Genomic DNA, 20,204 nt, shown 5'->3' with positions numbered 1-20,204 from the left:
GCCAAGTTGTGAATACAAAGGAAAAGTTCTGGAAGGAAATTAAAATTGCTACTCCAGTGAATGTAAGAATGGCAAAAAAGTGAAACTGCCTTATTGCCGATATGGAGAAAGTTGTAGTGATCTGGAGAGAAGATCAACTAGCTATAACATTTCTTTAAACCAAAGGTTAACCCAGAGCAAGGCCCTAACTTTGTTCAATTCTATGAAGGCTCAGAGAGGTAAGGAAGCTGCAGAAGAAAAGTTTGAAGCTAGCAGAGGTTGATTCATGAAGTTTAAGGAAAGAAAGCATCTCCATAATATAAAAATGCAAAGTGATGTAGCAAATGCTGATGGAGAAGCAGCAGCAAGTTATCCAGAAGATCTAGCTAAGATCATTAATGGTGGCTAAACTAAATAACAGATTTTTAATGTAGACAAAACGGCCTTTTATTGGAAGAAGATGCCATCTAGGACTTTCATAGTTAGAGGGGAGAAGTCAATGCCTGGCTTCAAAGGACAGGCTGGCTCTCTTGGTAGGGGCTAGTGCAGCTGGTGACTTTATGTTGAAACCACTGCTCGTTTACCGTTTCCCAAATCCTAGGGCCCTTAAGACTTATGCTAAATCTACTCTGCTTGTGCTCTGGATATAAAACAACAAAGCCTGATGACAGCATGGTATACTGAATGTTTTAAGCCCACTGTTGAGACCTACTGCTCAGAAGAAAACATTCCTTTCAAAATATTACTGCTCATTGACAATGTACCTAGTCACCCAAGAACTCTGAGGAAGATAGAGAAGGGGTTTAAGGTTGTTCTCATGCCTGATAGCACAACATCCACATGAATCAAGGAGTAATTTTGACTTTCAAGTCTTATTATTTTAAAAAAATACATATTGTAAGGCTACAGCTGCTATAGAGAGTGATTCCTCTGGTGGATCTCGGAAAAGTAAATTGAAAAATTTCTGGAAAGGATTCACCATTCTAGATGCCATTAAGAACATCTGTGATTCATGAGAGGAGGTCAAAATATCAACATGAACAAGAGTTTGAAAGAAGTTGATTCCAACCCTCATGGATGGCTTTGAGAGGTTCAAGACTTTGGTGGAGGAAGTCACTGCACATGTGGTAGAAGCGAGAGAACTAGAATCAGAAGTGGAGCCTGACGATGTGGCTGAATTGCTGCCATCTCACGATAAAACTTAAAAGGATGAGGAGTAGCTTCTTATGGACGAGCAAAGAAAGTGGTTTCCTGAGATGGAAATTATTCCTGGTGAAGAGGCTGTGAACATTGTTGAAATGATAACAAAAGATTTAGACTATTACATTAAGTTAGCTGATGAAGCAGTGGCAGGGTTTGAGAGGATTGACTCCACTTTTGAAAGTAGTTCTACCGTGGATAAAAACCTATCAAACAGCATCACGCCCTACATGGAAGTCTCTTGTGAAGAGAACAATTGATGTGGCAAGCTTGCTTGTTCCTTATTTGAAGGAATTGCCACAGCCACCCTAACCTTCAGCAACCGCCACTCTGATCAGCCAGCAGCCATCAACATGGAGGCAAGACCCTCCACCAGCAAAAAGATTACAACTCACTGAAGGCTCAGAAGACTGTTAGCATTTTTTAGCAATAAAGTATTTTAAAGTGAAAATATGTACATTTTTTAGATGTAATGCTATTATACACCACTAGACCAGTGGTCCCTAACCATTTTGGCACCAGGGACAAGTTTCATGGAAGACAATTTTTCCATTGACGGTGGGGTGGGATGGGGGAGGCGGGAGTGGGGAGGATGGTTTGGGGATGACTCAAGCACATTACATTTATTGTGCAGTCAGACCTCTTTGCTAACAATAATCTGTATTTGCAGCTGCTCCCCAGCGCTAGCATCACTACCTCAGCTCCACCTCAGATCACCAGGCTTTAGATTCTCAAAAGGAGCCTGCAACCCAGATCCCTCACTTGAGCAATTTACAGTAGGGTTCTCGCTCCTGTGAGAATCTAATGCTGCTGCTGATCCGACAGGAGGAGGAGCTTACGCGATGATGTGAGTGATGGGGAGTGGCTGTAAATACAGATGAAGCTTCACTGGCTTTCTTGCTTCTCACCTCCTGCTGTGTGGTTTGGTTCCTAACAGGCCATCAACTGGGGCTGGGGACTGGAGATTTAACCTATGTGAAGTTCAAGGATAGGCAAAACTAATCTGTGGTGATGGAAGTCAGAATAATGCTTATCTCTGGGTTGGAGGATGTTGGTTGGGATAGGTCATTGGGAGGCCTTTTGGGATGCTGGAGAAGTTCTATACTTGAACATTTGTGTTCCCTTCAGCTGTACACATAAGATTAATGCACTTTACTATATGTATGTTATATTTTAGTTAAAAACGAAAGTCCTTCTTTCTCACTTTAGAGCTCCCTAGTGTCCCTGGCTGGCTTTCTTGGGGCCCATACTGGACCACAGAGCCACTGAAGTCTGACACTTCCACAGGAAGGAGTTCTTATATCTCTTGAGACATTTCTCTCTAACAGAAGTGGCAGCTAGGGAGGGGGGCAGGGAAGGCCTCTTTGGGAATTGACCATGTGATTGTTCAGTTTGTTAAATCTTCCAGGTAATGGGATGAGGTAATAATTATGAACAATTACTTAAAAAACGTCCCCCATCTGAGTCACCTCTTAAGATTACATAACCCAGAGTTTCCCAACCAATGTGCCTTGGCCCACTAGTGTGCTATCAGGTCACAGCTGTGCCAGGGTACAGGGTGCCCCTCCTGCCCAGAGCAGCTTTATCCACTTATACCCATGTGCCCAACAATAGTATCATTTTCTACATGTGGGTGATATGAAAAAGTTATAAAGCACTGGCCTGACCCACTCCTTCTCAAAAAATTTTCTTAGCCAAATACCACCAACAGCAAAGGAAAGTGCACTTGTAGCCCTGAAGGATACAAACTGTCTCCAGGCACAGTTTGAAATGATTTATGGCAAGCATAAATTTCTTTAAACTCTAATGTTCTATCTTAAAAATCCATGCAAACTTTGCATTCTTTTCAAAGATATTAATCTTATGGAAAAAAGTAATGTTCTCTTCCACCTCCCAGCCACTCAATCTTAAAGTAATACTGACATTCTAGGAAGAGGTTTGTTTTGAACCTCTGTGAACTTGTGTACTCCCTGGCACAAGGTTGCATACCCCAAGGATATTTTTTTTTTTTTTGTAGTTAGTGAAAGGTTATTTTTTATTTTTTATTTCAGCTCTTCATGGGGGTACAAAAGCTCAGGTTATATACATTGTCCGTGTCCCGCCCATCCCCCTGAGTCAGAGCCTCAGGCGTGTCCATTCTCCAGACAGTGCGCCTGGCATTCACCATGTAGTCATACCTCCATCCCCTCCCCCCCCACCTCCCCGTGTCAGCACCTTCAAGCATGACCATTCCCCAGACGGTGCGCAACGCACTCATCATGTAGGCATACACCCATCCCCTCCCCCCCCCAGGATACTTGAACCCTGGTTTGAAAGCACATGTTTGAAGCATTCCCAGGGAATGGTTTACTTGTCCAGACATGTGATCTTGCACATTCATTTTAATTGGATATGACATTGATATTCCTGTAAATTTAAGGGGAGGTAATACCCCATTTTGGTATTTTTGGTTCACATGTCATTTGTGGCATTAAACTGCCCAGAGGTGGGTCCAGGACCATCTCTGAAGTCGAAGGCAGGCATGTATGGTAACTAATTTTTTTTTTTTTTTTTGAGACAGAGTCTCACTCTGTTGCCCGGGCTAAAGTGAGTGCCATGGCGTCAGCCTCGCTCACAGCAACCTCAAACTCCTGGGCTCAAGCGATCCTCCTGCCTCAGCCTCCCGAGTAGCTGGGACCACAGGCATGCGCCACCATGCCCGGCTAATTTTTTCTCTATATAATTTTAGTTGTCCACCTAATTTCTTTCTATTTTTAGTAGAGATGGGGTCTCGCTCTTGCTCAGGGTGATCTCAAACTCCTGACCTCGAGCCATCCTCCGCCTCAGCCTCCCAGAGTGCTAGGATTACAGGTGTGAGCCACTGCGCCCGGCCAGGTAACTAATTCTGTGTCTCCATCACACACATTCTGTCTCCAAAGAGAATCTCAGCCTGTCTGCTTCTCTCCGTCTCCACCATCACCTCTGTAGGCACCACTGCAGCAGACTCTCAGCAGCCTCCCCACTTCCGCACTTGCCCTCTGTGATCCATTTCCCAAAATGATCCCAAAGAGGCTCTTTTCAGAATGTAAAAATCAGATCATGACTCCCTCTTTACATGTTCAAGGAATGAACTGGAATAAACATCCTGGCAAGATGGTTAAAAGCACACATTCCACCCAGGTAGCTCTGCCAAACTTTCTAATTGTGTGAATGTGGGCACATTATTTAATATCTCCATGCCTCAGTTTCCTCATATGTAAAAAGAGAAGAATCATACTTGCCTCATAGGTTGCTATGGGGATTAAATGAGTTTGTAAATGTTAAGTGCTCAGACCAGTGCTGGCATATATTAAGTACCAAACACACGTTAGCCCTTGTGGTTGCATTACTGGTAGTATAGGACCCCGTGGACTGGCGGTTGCTTACCTCTCCCACCTCGTCTGGAGCCATCGTCTCTCCTCTACCCAGCTCCAGCAACACAGACCTCTCCCCAGTCCCGCTCTCCTGCCCTCAGGGCTTGCACAGCTGGAGGTCTCTCTCCTGCCCAGCATCGTTTGCCTCCAGCTCTGGCAAGCCTGCTCTTTTCCAGCCTTCTAGTCTGGGTGTGATTGTTACCTTTCCAGACAGGACCTTCCGACTGCCCTTTTAAGTTGGTTTTCCCCTTGTGCTCTTACCACAATGTCCTGTTGGGTAATGTCACAACATTTTCTTAATTTTGAGATTAGATATATAACTTTTGACACTTTCACTGCCTGATGCCACGTGGCTGGCTCCCTGTGAGCAGGGGGATGCCCATTTTGCTCATTACTGCAAACGCAGTGCCTGGCACAGAGCCTGGCATGTGCGTAGATGCGAAATAAATAAATACGTGTTTCAGTGTAACTACTCCATCCTCCTCCTCACTGTGATACTTCTCCTTCGTCAAGTCCACGCAAGCATTTTTATAGGGGTGAAGAGATTGAAAGGAATATCAAGTGAAGTCTGAAAAGAATTCATAGAATATCAGTATGTAGCCTTAAAATGTGTATACTAAGGTGGGGAAAGAGTATGCTCTGAGGACGGTGGGGCATTTGTAGTCTAGCAAAGTGTAGGAACCTCAAGGGTGTGTGTGTGTGTGTGTGTGTGTGTGTGTGTGTGTCCCGGGGGCTTTTCAAAGCAGAAAAGGGTGTTGAGAGTGTGTATGGAAGGATTGGGAAGAGGAATTTCACAGATCCCTCCCACCCTTGTTTCTGGAAGAAGGTATTTTATTCAATGTGATTTTTGAGGTAATATATTTAAATTTCTGAGTACTGTCTGGTTTTGAACATCCATTCCTTGTGGTGGGCTGACTTCTGACAATATTTTGGAAGGGGACAGAAGCAAGACAAAAATAAAAATATGCATTGTCTCCCCCACACACACACGCTTTAGATGTCAGGCATCAAACATCCCATAACAAAGTGACTGATTCAGCCTTGCTTCCTGACTTGCTTCTCACAGTGACACAGACATTTGTCACAATTTCCCCTCTGCAGCTTCCCTGCATCATACTCCCAAGAAAGCCCCAAACGACACACCCAATTGCCAGACCCCACACACGGACGCGGCTCGTTACGGCTTGGCATAGCCTGAAATGTAAAACGTATAATGAGACATTCCAGAGCGGCTGGAAGGGAGAGATTCCCCACTGCCACCCAAGAGCCGCTGGGAGGGGAAGAGTCTCCCTAGGGCTTTCTAAATAGCTTCTGAGGCATTAAGAACAAAAGCCCCACAGTCTCCAGCTGGCAACTGCCATGGCTGATTTTATTTCTATCAGCAAAGCCCAAGGCAAGGATGCCTGAGAGAGACTGTGAAAGGGTATTTTTCATTTTTCCCTCTGGCAGTTAGTCACAAACCGAAATTTGAAATGGCTCCAACTCACACACTTTGGAAGGAAGAGAAAGAAAGGAGAGAGAGAGAGAGACAAACATGAAGCATAAACTAACTTCCCAATAGATGATCCACACTAAAAGTACTGTAACGGCACGTAACAAGTGGCAGGAAAGAAAAGTCACCGCAGTACATGAACTCTGACTGTGGGCTAGGCAGTCGTGCGGGAGTCACTTCACAGTATGTTATATCTTATTAAATCCTCACAACAATAAAATAGGAGTATTTTTATTTCCCTTTTAGGAGACTGAGGCTCAGTGAGCTCAACTAACTTCTCACAATCACACAGCTAATAAATAGAAGACAGGATTGAAACCCTGGTCTATCTGATTCTAAAGACTGTGCTCTTCTTGTTAAACCTTGCTGTTAACCATAAAAGACCAAGTTGGAAGAAGTTTCCAAAACCAAAAATACTAAGAAATATTCACTGAGCACCTGCTATGTGCCAACCACTATGCAAGGTGTTGTATTTCTGGGTGCGCCAATGGGCCTGATCCCTAATATTGTTGCTAGTTAAAAGGACCTAGTAGAACAGGACTCCTGATAATTTTAAGTATTCATCCTAAGTCTTCAGTTGCATTAGTTAAGGTCTTACCAGGCTGATTTAACAATAGCAAGGTGTATGGAAATCTTATCTCATTTGCTCTTTCATTCTTTCCTCTAACCTCATTGAGTTAGGGTCCCTAATTATACTGGCTTTCATAACCTCCTTACTACCCTTTTTCCTTTTCTTTTAACACTCATCTCTAGAAAAACAAAAAACCTCCCTAGAAAGTGATTTTAGAGAAATTTTTTTGTTGTTTGTTTTTTGTTTTTGTGATAGAGACAAATGATTACATACTCCATTGTAACTAAATGAGCAAGGCTAGAGAGAGATGAAAGACAAAGAGAAGACAGAAATAGAAATAGGGTCAACATCATTTTCTGAACCAAAGATTACTCTTGTATACAAATTATAGAAAGAGTCAGGTATAGACTTACTAAATAATCACATTATAATTCCACCACACATACTGGGTGTCCATTTGCTCTCAAGGATGGTTAAACTTTTAAATTAAAGCTACGTAGCTGTGTAATGATTGGAATCTATTTCTTCAAAAATAATATCTATCCTTTCAGCGATAGAACTTGAGAGGCAAAAACATTTTCACCAACTTTGGCGTAAGTTCAAGTTCCTTAGATATAAATACATCATTAATGTAAAACCTACCTTTAGATGTTTCCCAGCATACAAAAGAATCAATTAAAGACAAGCCTTGCTTATAATAAAATGTAGTTAACTCAAGCCAGTCAGCATCAAGTGTGCTAATGACGGATCCTTTTCTTGTTACTTTCATTGACAGGATGCCTTCCTGATAGGTCCAGCTGCTTGAATCATCATCAAAAGCATTGAAGACTATATACAATTTGTTATCTGAGGATAGGCATTCAGAAGGAGAAAAAAAGGGAAAATTATAATTCTATTGATCAAAGATTCTTAAAATCTTTTTTTTATTAATCAAGATATTTCAGGCTTACAAATGAGTATAGAGAATTAATAAAAGTACCCACCACTCAGTTTAACCAAATGTCACCCTTATGCTATATTTGTTTCAGACTATTTTTTCAAAGAAATGAGGAATGAATATAGTTGAGGCTACTCTGTAGTATTCCCTAATTCCATTCTCCAGAAATAATTACTATAATGAATTTGGTGTTTGTCATTCTCATGCAAGCTTTTATTCTTTTAATATACATTTATATACCCATAAATGATATGTAACCATTTTACATATCATTTATGTAACAGTTTAAAAACTTTATTTAAATGGTATCATACTGTATACATCAATATATAAATTGATTTTTTGTTCAACATTGTGCCTTTAAAATGTAAATAACCATACAGATCTTATTCACTTATTTTAACTACTACATACTATTTGAGTTTACTCTTCTCCTTTTGATGGACATATATGTTATTTCCAATTTTTTGTTATTAGAAATGTTTTTCATGTCTCCTTGGACACATGTAAGTGACTCTAAAATACATACTTAGACATGGAAATTCTGGGCCATCGCTTCTACTTTACCAGAAACTGGCAGATTCTTAACTTGGGGTCTATGGTCCCATACCCATGGTTACGTTTTAGGAAGTTTAACATCACCTGTGTTACAGACAGAAGTATTTGGATTCTATGGATTTCACCAGATACTCCAAGAGCTCTTTTGTGCACTACCACTAGTCCCCTTCCACGTCTCCCAATTAAGAACCACTGCCATAGAAAAGTTATTGGGAAGTATATAATTTAAAAATATTTAGAGAGCAGAATCTAAAGATTGATAATTCAATTGAGTAGTACATTGGATTTCAAACGTAAAGGACTAGAAATAGCTACCTGATTTGATCAAAGTTAGGGTGGGAACCAGCATAGAGTTTAAAGGTAGCAGTGGGTGGAAGATAGTGAATAGCCTCTGACTGTAGCTCCAACAACTCTTGTTCATGCTTACATTTCTATAATTTTTATACTGCAGGAAAATCAGGGTGGTTGTTAGCTGACTGAACTGGTGAGAAAAGGGGAGGGAGCGAGGGTGGTGTGGAGGGATGGGTTAGATGATAAATTGGGGAAATGCTCCCAGTTCTTTCTTCAGGAGATGCTGCTCACGTGGTCAAATGGATCTCTGCCATGCACAGGATGTTGAGCATATCTCATCATAACGCAGAAAGCCTACGACATCAATGTGCACTCCTCCAGTGCCAATGCTGATCAAAAGATCAGTTAACATCGGGTAACTTAACATGGAGTCTATCTTAGCCAGGCACTGGGCTAAGCACTTTGTATACATTTCCTGTTTACTCTTCCAAATAACCCAATGAGTGAGTCCCTCCTATCAATCCCTTTTTATAAAGAGATTGAGGCACGTGACTCCAGAGACATGCTGTTAACTCTAAGGTATAATATATGTAGTCTTTCATTTTTTTCTGATAGAAAAAATCATGCATTTTTAAATGCATGCCCATAAAGGTATCAAAAAATTTTGAACAGTCCAAAATATATGCATCAAATACTCACAATTTCTTGGGAAGACCCGCTAGTTGGCACAGAAGAATAAAACTATTGTTCAAAGTTATTTTAGGTTGCAGACACTATTGTTATATCACAATGTGCCATTTTCATATTCTATTTGATGATCAAAGAAAGCCAATTAATTTCAAAGGTGAAAGCCATTCATGAAATGGGAAAGGCCAAAACTAAAATTCTCACACATTGTTTATAAAGGCAAATTTTAAGTCAGAACAGCTTTCTTTAGAGACTCGATTTTTTGGTACACATGTACAGCCTCCATTTTACAAGGGAGTTTTAGATGACTAAATGGGACACCAATCTTCAAAACAAAGTTTCATTATGTGGATGGCATTGTATGACCTGCCAGGGACACCTGTCTGGAAAATCTGCCCTGCCTTATTTCTGGTTGTAATAATTTTAAAAAATCATGACAAGTTTATATTAGATCATTTAGTCTTTATAATCTTTAGGAATTTACATTGCCAAATATTTCTACAAAAAACTTTAAAACTTGTTTTGCTACATTTAAACTAGTAATATATTCTCTTTCTACTCATCTTGTCAATACCTTCTCCCTTTCTTGATTTAGGGGAACTGGGGCTGCCATTTTGTTCCATTTGACACTGTCCGCTTTCATGATGAAGTTCTTCCTCAATTCCACTTTCAGATGATTGCCCACTTAATGTTCCTTCATTCCAACTCTTACAGTTTTCATCTGAACTGTGTCTCACATGTAGCATTGATTCTATATCTCCATCATGGCTGGTTCCATTGCAGAATTTAGATGGTGAATAATACTGTGATATGAATCCAACAAATTTCATTCCTCTTTTAGCAGCAACATTAATCTGAGATGTAAAAAGAGATGGCAGAAAAAAATGTAAACTCCATTTACACTCATTACCTTATCAATTAACCTTTAGGCTCATTGAGGAGATCCATTAGAAGATGGAGTAAACTGACTAGTAATTAAAGCTCATTCATAAACTAATTAACCTCTAAAATAGCACTGCTCCTGAGACTGTATTACATTATCATTGTGACCTTCAAACAGAACTAACAAATTTTGGAAATTATGAAAATAGGAATCATATTTTTTATGACAGTGTATATTTTTTATGATAGCTTTTTTCTGAAAGGCTACAATTTGGGAAGAACTAATAATTCTAAAGCATGATTTTTGCAGATTATATAACAGTGGACTCTCCAGTTGGAGCAAAATTAAAAACTATTCCAAGAAATCCCTAAAAATACAATTACTAAATACATCTTCATTAATAAAGAAGAGATTTATTAATTTAAGCAAAAAACACCCAGCTTTGTTTGTTTGATGTTAATAAAGAAAAACATTGAAAGACCAGTTCTTGACAAATGTGTATGTATAAAGCATATCACAACTCTTACGAAGCTTTCTGATTGGCTTATAGCTTCCTGCTATTGTCTCCTATCTGGAGCAAATACATGAGCAGATTCAATCCTACCAGTTAAAGAATAGGATTCTGAAGCATAGGACATAATACCAGTAAAATAATTTGAGATGTTAAGAGTAGTTATTTTCATGTTCAGCACTTTTCCCCTTGACACATTTTTAAGATTTAGCTTTTACTTAAATGCATACAGCAAACAAAAACAAAAACAAAAAAAAAACCAAACACGCAAAAAAAAAAACTAAGGCATTTTCTTCTCTGCTTTTGCTTCATTTCTTTGTTCTCTTTCTCCTGTGTTGAACTGCCAATTCCTTTGAGGGCAGGGACCGTGTCTTGTTCATCTTTGTATTGCAGCGTTTTACACTTACAGATGCTCCATACATACTCATTAAATAAGTTAAAATGAAGAAATAGCAATGTCTTTTATATGGTCACTGTTTTAAACATTTAAATTGAATGTTTTAAATGTTACCTGGGAGGAAAAGAGTTATGATGGAGGTTGCAAGTGCAAACATCCACAGTTAAATTGAAATGGAGTGGAAAAAGACTACAAAGAACTGGGGCAAAATTAGAGAGCAATGCCTAAAGCGGGCAACTGTAACTCAGCTGCAGCCTATGGCGGGGAGAATTCTAAGAAGGGGAGAGGGTGTGGGTGTGTGGAGCTAGGACAAAGGACTATGGCTGATGCAATATCATTTCCATCTACAATTAACATATTGAGATTATAATAATGTATGAAGCCTTAAAAATAGCTGCAAATTTTCCTTTAGATCAGGTGTCCTAGGAGGTAAGAGGGAGGGGTAAGGAGGCATGGCATTCTGCAGGCAGAAATGGGTGAATTTATTGTCAGTGCTTTCTCTAGATCTTATTAGTTGATCTGAGAAAAAATGCAGAAAAGTTTTCCTATTACTAGAAAATTTTATCTGGAAAGGTCTGGTGACAAACATAGTATTAATGTCTTTCCATTTTTTAAGTTGGAGGATTGGTACTTTTTAAATGTTATTTTCATTTTGAAATCCTGAGAAACATTTTTTTTTTTTTTTTTGAGACAGAGTCTCGCTCTGTTGCCCGGGCTAGAGTGAGTGCCATGGCGTCAGCCTAGCTCACAGCAACCTCAAACTCCTGGGCTCAAGCAATCCTCCTGCCTCAGCCTCCCGAGTAGCTGGGACTACAGGCATGCGCCACCATGCCCGGCTAATTTTTTCTATATATATTTTCAGTTGGCCAGATAATTTCTTTCTATTTTTAGTAGAGATGGGGTCTCGCTCTTGCTCAGGCCGGTCTCGAACTCCTAAGCTCAAACGATCCACCTGCCTCGGCCTCCCAGAGTGCTAGGATTACAGGCGTGAGCCACCGCGCCTGGCCCTGAGAAACATTTGTAAACCTAATTTTAAAATTAGAGTGAACGTTGGCATAATGTTAAAACTTGCTTTAAGGGCTGAGTGCTGTGGCTCACGATTGTAATTCCAGCATTTTGGGCTCTGGGAGGCTGAGGCAGGAGGATTGCTTGAGGCCAGAAGTTTGAGACCAGCCTGGGCAACATATGAGACCCTGTCTTGACAAAAAATATGTTAAAAAAAAATTAGCGGGTCATGGTGGTACACACCTGTAGTCCCAGTTATTTAGGAGGCTCAGGTGGGGGGACTGCTTGAGCCGAGGAACTGAAGGCTAGAGTGAGCTATGATCGTGCCACTGTGATCCAGCCTGAGTGACAGAGCAAGCCTCTGTTTCTAAAAAAAGTAAAAAAATAAAGTTGTGATTTGAAATTTAGCTGTTCAACAACCAACTCTTTATACAAGGCAGCTGTTCAAAAATAATATTTGGCATTCATCTATTGCTCTTGTTCATACCCAGAGCAGTGTTCAAATATTTCATGTTATGTTTCCTGAAGCTTTTCTCTTCATGAAATGACCCCATTATTCTAATTACTGAAATAACAGTACTTTCCTGTTTAAATAGATCTTTAACTGTGTCCAGGAAGTCAAATGCAAAACAAGGGCTCTGATGGTGATCTACTAAGACTAAATTAGTAGCTACATTTTTGTTTTCAAAAGACACTTTCTGGAGTAGATTTATTCTCAGAAAAAAAAAAAATTAAATTTCCCAGAATGGCAGTAGTAAACAGTATGTGTACTTTGTTTATAAAAATCTAGTCTCAAAGACTGCTCCTAGAAACTTTTACTGAATGGGGACTTTATAGCTAAATGGCAAATATTAGCAGCTATAACTAGCTACACAAACCACAGATAATCTTACACACATGGTTATTTAAAGCTGGGAAACAACCATAAAAACAAGTGAACAAGTTTCACAGTTTCTTACCTAAAAGGAAACACCTTAGATTTTGGCTGTATTCATTTAAATAAGAGCTAAAACATTATAAATATGTCAATACAACAATAACAAAATCTTTTTACCATAGAATCTCATCAATTTTAGAATATTTATGAATGTACATTTTTTTTCTTGGTTTTAATCAATATACATACAGTGTTCAACATTTAAGTTTCAATCAAGTTATACTATGTAGACTTTTCTTTTTCTTGAGACAGAGTCTCGCTTATTGCCCTGGCTAGAGTGCAGTGGCATGATTATAGCTCACTGCAACTTCAAATTCCTGGGCTCAAGCAATCCTCCTGCCTCAGGCTTCCAGAATGCTAGGATTACAGGAGTGACCCACTGCACCCAGCCTGAGTTTTCTATCTTTACAGTCAATATAGTTGTCATGTTTAATGCCCATAAAACATTCTATTGCATTGATACATCATTGTCTCCTTTGAAGCCTTCCAGTTATTGAGAATTTGGCCCCTTATTCATTGTTGATTAAATATCTTTGTATAAAAATGATTTTTCCCCTTTTAAATTATTTCCTTTAAAATTTTTTTAAAAACTAAGGTAAAATATACATATATAATTTATCATATTTATCATTTTTAAGCATACAGGTCAGTGGTAATAAATACATTTATATTCTATATTCTTTCTTTCTTTCTTTTTTTTTTTTTGTCCTTCCTCTCCCCCTGTGCCCTCCCCTTTCTATTATTTTCTTGGAACAGATTCCTAAAGAGGAGATTACTAGGTCATAAAATAAAACCAGATTTACAATTCTTCTTGCCAAATGGATATTCAGGAACACTGTACTAATTTGTTTCAGTGTCAGTTGCAATATCAATGTTAACTTCTCTGAAAGTTTTGCCAATACTGGATTTAATGATTTCGATTTTATTTCTCAGTTTAATTATGGTGAGGTATTAATTCTCAGTTTTTATTTACATTATATAGCATCTTCAGCAAAAAACCCCAAAACCAATTATTAGGTTAAAGCTGTTGCCAACTATCTCCTATTAATAATTATTTATATTTCCTTTTGTATTTGCTGTCCATGGACTCTGTCCCTTTAAGACTGGACATCACTTTTATGTATTTGTAATCATTTCCTATACTGCATATTCTGCAAATGAATCTCCCATAGGACACATCTGTTGCAGATTTCCCCTTGATGTTTTTTAAGCTCAGTTTTCCCAGTACATGTTATATTTATATACTCAAACTCCTCGATCTATTCATAATTGAATATGTTTACTCTTCCATTTTCACTTGGAATTTTTATATTTAAAAAAATTACCTCTTTATCTCATCTGAAATGTGTGGAATCGATTTTCTGCAGAATAATTGCCCACTTTCCCAACAGGATTCATTAAGTAATGGTTGTTCCTCCATTTTATTCCATCGGGTTTGTTATTAAACTTCTTAGATATGTTTAAATTTACTTCTGGGCATCTCCATTCCGTTTCATTGGCCTGTATTTTTGTTTTTAACCTTGAATAATTTGGTACCAGTGCTTCAATATGTTTTAAATTCTGGCAGAAAAAGTCACCTGTCATTTCCCTATTCTTTTTAAGTAAAAAAGGAAATTGGTGAAGAAGAAATACCAAATGTTTCTCAATATACCATGAAAAAATGCATACATTTAGTACCTTTTCTATCAGTTCTTTTGCTATGTCATTTGTTTGTGTTTCATAAATTAGAGGACATTCCTCAATCAGAAGCCTTGGGCGTCTTTGTCCACTGGGTGCTGCTGAATGTTTCGGGCTGTAACAGAGAGAATATATTCATGGTTGGAGCCAATTGCTGATTTTCAGCTAATATGCTCATGTGAAAATGAGTGAGCAACTCACAAATAAGGTTAAGGAAATCATGTTTTGTTATTTCAAGCCTGATGGCTATATTTTTATATAAAAATATACGAAACACACAATAACTTCTATTAACTTAAATTTCCTAAATTTAAACTTTTATTAACTTAATTTCTAATTTAAAAAGAAAGAAAAGCTTCATGTCTGTTGTTTTAATGAAAATTATGAGAAACAGTTTTAGATCATTGTCATAAACACAAGTGAAAATTCTATTTAAATGCAGATAAATAGTTCTCTTTTTCCTTTTTCTTTTTTTCTGATCTTTTTTCCTTGCTTATTCTTAGTCTTGTCAAGGCACTGCTAAGTCTATTTGAAGTAATTCTAAAAGCAGAAAAGATAATTTACACATGGTTGATAAGATTTGAATTAATAATTAGGACATAAGCACTGCTACTGTGCAAAAATGTCATATTTGTTTAGTAATGCTTGAACTAGTAAGTATCTGATGAAGCTTCCTATTCTAGTGCAAGCTGAAGCCTGTATACACCCTGCCAAATATGTAGCACACAGTGTCCCTTAAAAACACACCTGGAATTGTTTAAAGCCCTTTCTTTTTGTTTTTTCAATTTTCCTATTTTCTCAGTTTCCCTCTTATTTCATTTTTCCTTCTCTGCTTAGCTCTTTCATAGTTAAAGTGATTACTGTTGATCCATCACTATAAAGAGAAAACACAATTTTTACCTTGGTCTTTGAGATGGTTTTGATATACAATCATGTGCTGTACAATAATGTTTTCATCAAAGATGGAGCACATATATGATGATGGTCCCATAAGATTATAATACTGTATTTTTACTGCACCATTTCTATGTTTAGGTATGTTTAAATGAACAAATACTTACAATCGTGTTACTATTGCCTACAGTATTCAGTACAGTAACACGCTGTACAGGTTTGTAGCCTAGAAGCAATAAGCTACATGATACAGCCTAGGTGTGTAGTAGGCTACACTATCTAGATTTGTGTAAACAGGCTCTGTGATGTTGAGACAATGATAAAATCACCTAAGGATGCATTTCTCTGACTGTATCCCCATCATTAAGTAATGTATGATTATAGTTCAAGAGTTGTATAAAAAAATTTAATATGTTAAGGCTGGGCTTGGTGGCTCACTCCTGTAATCCTAGCACTTTGGGAAGCCAAGATGGGGGGACCACTTGAGGCTGGGTGTTCAAGACCACCCTGAGCAAGAGCGAGACCTCGTCTCTATAAAAAATAGAAAAATTAGCTGGGCATAGTGGCATGTGCCCGTAGTCCTAGCTATGTGGGAGGCTAAGGCAGGAGGATCACTTAAGTCCAGGAGTTTGAGGTTGCAGTGAGCTATGATGATACCACTGCACTCTAGCCCAGGTGACAGAGCAAGACCTTGTCTCAAAAAACAAACAAACAAACAAAAAAAACCCCAAAACCCACACACAAATTTAATGTGTTAATATAAGACATTAGTCTAGTTATTTTCATTCTTCCCTTGGAAAGAGCAACAATATTTTACCATGAAAGCTATATATTTATAATCTAGGTTGGCAAAAATGATTGCAGTACTGTTTGGAAAAGTAGCAATTAAAATTCAAAAAACCACAATGGTTGGCTTTTAAATCCTATTTTGGGGAAAAAGCTGACAAGAGATCTATTCAATATGGAGAACTTGGTGTAGTAGGTCTTTCTGCTGTTAAAAATTTTAGAATGTAGAGATAATTTCTGTTGCCACTATTAATAAAACAATATAGGACAGTGAAAGCGGACCTCATGGGTCTAGTCAGCACTTTCAGCCCAGTGATAGTACCTGCAGGTAACTGCTACCCTCTCATCTGCTGAAGTTGCTACAGGAGCTTCCAGGTGCCTCTCGAGTCTATTTTGCTTTCCCTTTGTTCACTGACATCCTCACCTAGTACCTAGTTGTAAAAAGCTAAAATCAGTTAGGAGTTTTAAGGAAGGAGGTGTAAATTTTTGTACTTCAATCCAGGTTAAACTGCTGGAAAATGTGCCTTAAACTAAAACCCTCAATTATTCTTTATTCTCCATTACTTTGTTGAAAGTTTCTTTCCTTTTAGACAAAGAAAACTGTCACTCACGGCTCCCTTTTAGTTCTCTTGAGCACCATACTTACCTTAATTTCAAGCGTGACAGCACCACCCTATACAGGTAACTTGCAGGGAGGTGTTTTCGCTGCACCATAGGTTGTATAACAGGATGAATAGCTCCAACGATATATCCTTTCAGATAATAGTCCTCCACTTTTGTTACTATATCCAGAATTGAATTTATCTTGATGACTTCTGGGTTTGATGAAGCTGAAATATCAAAAGCAAAGAGAGATTTGCACATTCATAAGATTGAATTACACAGTATTTCTATCTATGTGTGGTGATACTAATAGAAAAAATCTCCATGTGACTTAATCTCTAATAAAGTTATATCAACATGCATTTTATACATATATTTAAACTCATTTCAGAAAAAAGGAAAAACGACTTTACAAAATATTACCAATATGTCTTAAAGCAGAAATACAATGTCTTATATGTTTTTTTAATTGTCAGCTTTATTTTTTAGGATTTGATTTGAGTGACTATTGTTTCTATTAATTGATATTGAAGGCATATATAAGAGAAGCAATAATTTGCAGAGCCAATCATTTTTATGACTCTGAACAAGATGAGGTGAATAATTTCTTAAAAATATAATTCATACCAATTTAAAAATTAAATATGGGAGAATTGGCATTTGTTAAGCAGGAATTATCAAGTACTTTCGTATTTCTAATTACATTTTAGGAGCACTGTGTTTTAAGTTTATCCGGAAAGCTAAAAATATGATTTCTTATGGCATTGATATAAACGCTTGAGTAAAAGTAATTGAAAAAGTAAAAGTATACAGAAGTTCTTTTTAATAAGTAAAAATTCTAAATGTAGAGGAATTGAAAATCCAAAATTGATGTTCAACTGAACCATCCCTTGAAGGAGGACAAATCTGTAGAAACTATAGGATAGCACTACTTGTACAGACTTAAAATAGTAAAAGAGTATGTTATTTGGGAAAATATTCTTAATGTTCCAGGGGTATTAATTTAAATATCAACTTTGTTTTCTGTAACAATATTCTCATTTTATGGAAAACAAATCAAGAATTGACATCTAAATACTAGACCTGCAATTTGATTACCTCTTAAGTAACAAATCATGAAATTAATTCCACATAGGGGCATAGTTGGCCTTTTATGACCGTGGTGAGTGATGCTCAGCAAAGGACTGCTGCTGATTGTCTGAACAGGAAGGAGGTTAAGAAGCAGACGAGGAAGAAGGGTCAGAGGAAATTCCCCCTCCCCTTACATTAACATCCATGTGATGGAACAGAAATCCACCATCGGTGGCTATTCACGCCAACTTCTCAAACTAAAATAAAGCACTCAACAGAAAAGCTATATAAGCCAGGATGAATCCACTTCCTCCAATTTTCCCCCTCTTTTGGATTTAAACTAATATTTTACTTACAATATATTTTCTTCATCATTATGAATAGGAATCAAAACAAAGAGAATGATCCTGGACTTTGAAGAAACAGCTGGGCTTCCTTGTAAACAGCCCTGCTTGGTTGTGTGATTCATTTTGTTTTACTCTTTAGTATTTTGACTACCAACTCTGATTTCTAAGCAAATAAACTGAAAAGCTACAAAATAAAATGGAACAAACTCTTAAGACTAAGGAATTAAACATAACCTAAACTTATTGTTAGAACTATAATGTAATCCTAGAAAATTTTAAAGAAAATTGCAGTCTTTTAATAGATCTCGCTTTGCTCACTGCAGAAAATGGAAATGCTTTAGCATGATACAAAAGAATCTTCATAGTTTGGGCCCTGCCTATTGATTCAGCCTTCAGTCTTGTCAGCTTCTAACTTGTATGTCATGCTTTAGCAAACTTGGAGTTTCTGAACCTGTCACTCTGTTTCATGTCACCAGGGTTTCATTTCCTTCCCTGTTGTCTCAGCCTAAGTTAATCATTCCTTCCTCTGTGCTGCACATACTTCTACTAGTGTCCTTATCAGGTATTACAGTCACCTGTTTATATGTCTGTCTTGGCTGTTAGACTGAGAATTCCTTAAGGGCAAGGAACCTCCCTTATTCACGTCTATGCCTAGCATGTTCCTTGGGTCACTTACATTGAATTGGAAATACTGCTCAGAGGGGAATTATGGGGTGAAATTATTGCATAAAAGAGGGAAAGCAATCAAGGTTAGCTAGTAGAAATAAAGTAAGTTAGGTTAGTAAGTTCAGGAACAACTGCGTGGGTTATCCAGGACTTGTATGAGAGAGACAAAACAAGGAAAAAAACACAGGCAATGATGTGGAACTGTTTTTTAATTCTTTTGATCATAACAGTGAGGGTGGTCAAGAACATAGTGAGAATCTAAACAAATAGAGTTAAAGGTCATATTCACTTCAGAAGCCCCAACCATAAGGCTCCACCTTATGTTCCTTATGTCTTAATGATATTCCAATGAGAAAAACCACATTGCAGTTGAAGTAAAAAGTAGTGAGAGGTGGAGCTACACAGGATTTAATTAGCTCCACTGTGGAGTAAAAGATGGGAGAAGATTACACCACAAAGAATTATTTAATGAAGGGGAAGATTGTGGCTTTTATTCAAAAGGGCTCACTTGAGCTTGGGAGAACTTCTGGATACTGCTGGCCTTGCCTTTCTTGCCAACGTGGTTGGACTCACTATTAGGTCACATGTTGCCTCATCTAGTCTACTTTGGCATCATTGCCTGGAAGGAAACCCCAGAAATCAAGAACTCAGAGTTGGGAAAAGTCTATACCTATAGCCTTGGGTTAGAGTTCAGAGCAATTTAGGCAGCTCAATGCTGTTTGTTCTCTGTGACTTTGCCATCATCCCAGATAGTGGAGTAGTACAGAAACCAACATAAAATGCACTTAATTAATTCAAAGAGGCATTTAAATTGTTACTACACATAGAATATTTGAAAATATTTCTATTACTCCATAATTTCACCAGATACTCAGTAGATAGTAATTATTATTAGTTCACTATTTCAGTCCTATAATGCCACCTTGGTAATTAAATTAAGGGATATATATTATCTGGAGATGAATAGTGGTGATTGCTGCACAACAATGTGAATGTACTTAATGCCACTAAACTGTATACTTAAAAATGGCCAAAATGGTCTGGGCACGGTGGCTCACGCCTGTAATCCCAGCAGTCTGGGAGGCTGAGGCAGGAGGATCACTTGAGTTCAGGAGTTCGAGGCCAGCCTGAACAAGAGTGAGACCCTGTCTCCACAAAAAATAGAAAAATTAGCTGGTGCAGTGGTGTGCACCTGCAGTCCCAGCTACTGGGAGGCAGAGGCAGGAGGATTGCTTGAGCCCAGGAGTTGCTGTGAGCTACAGTGACACCACTGCACTCTTGCACACGGGACAGAGCAGGACTCTGGCCCCCCCCCAAAAA

The 20,204-nt window shown here is 38.2% G+C and overlaps 1 protein-coding gene across 1 annotated transcript in view; it reads right to left on the bottom strand.

Moving 5' to 3' along the window:
* RFTN2 (raftlin family member 2) overlaps positions 1-20,204 on the bottom strand; it is a 53,569-nt gene that overhangs the window by 18,125 nt on the left and 15,240 nt on the right. The window contains exons 2-5 of the mRNA XM_045558799.1: positions 16,844-17,027; positions 14,518-14,632; positions 9,682-9,961; positions 7,277-7,480 (exon numbers count right to left, since the gene is read on the bottom strand). Of these exons, the coding sequence (XP_045414755.1) occupies positions 7,277-7,480; positions 9,682-9,961; positions 14,518-14,632; positions 16,844-17,027 (783 nt within the window). The remainder of the gene's footprint in view (positions 1-7,276; positions 7,481-9,681; positions 9,962-14,517; positions 14,633-16,843; positions 17,028-20,204) is intronic.

This window comes from Lemur catta, chromosome 8, assembly GCF_020740605.2.
Source record: "Lemur catta isolate mLemCat1 chromosome 8, mLemCat1.pri, whole genome shotgun sequence".
Classification (NCBI taxonomy): domain Eukaryota; kingdom Metazoa; phylum Chordata; class Mammalia; order Primates; family Lemuridae; genus Lemur; species Lemur catta.
The sequence above is the reverse complement of the archived record's forward strand: the minus strand, read 5'-3'. Positions and strand labels throughout refer to the sequence as shown.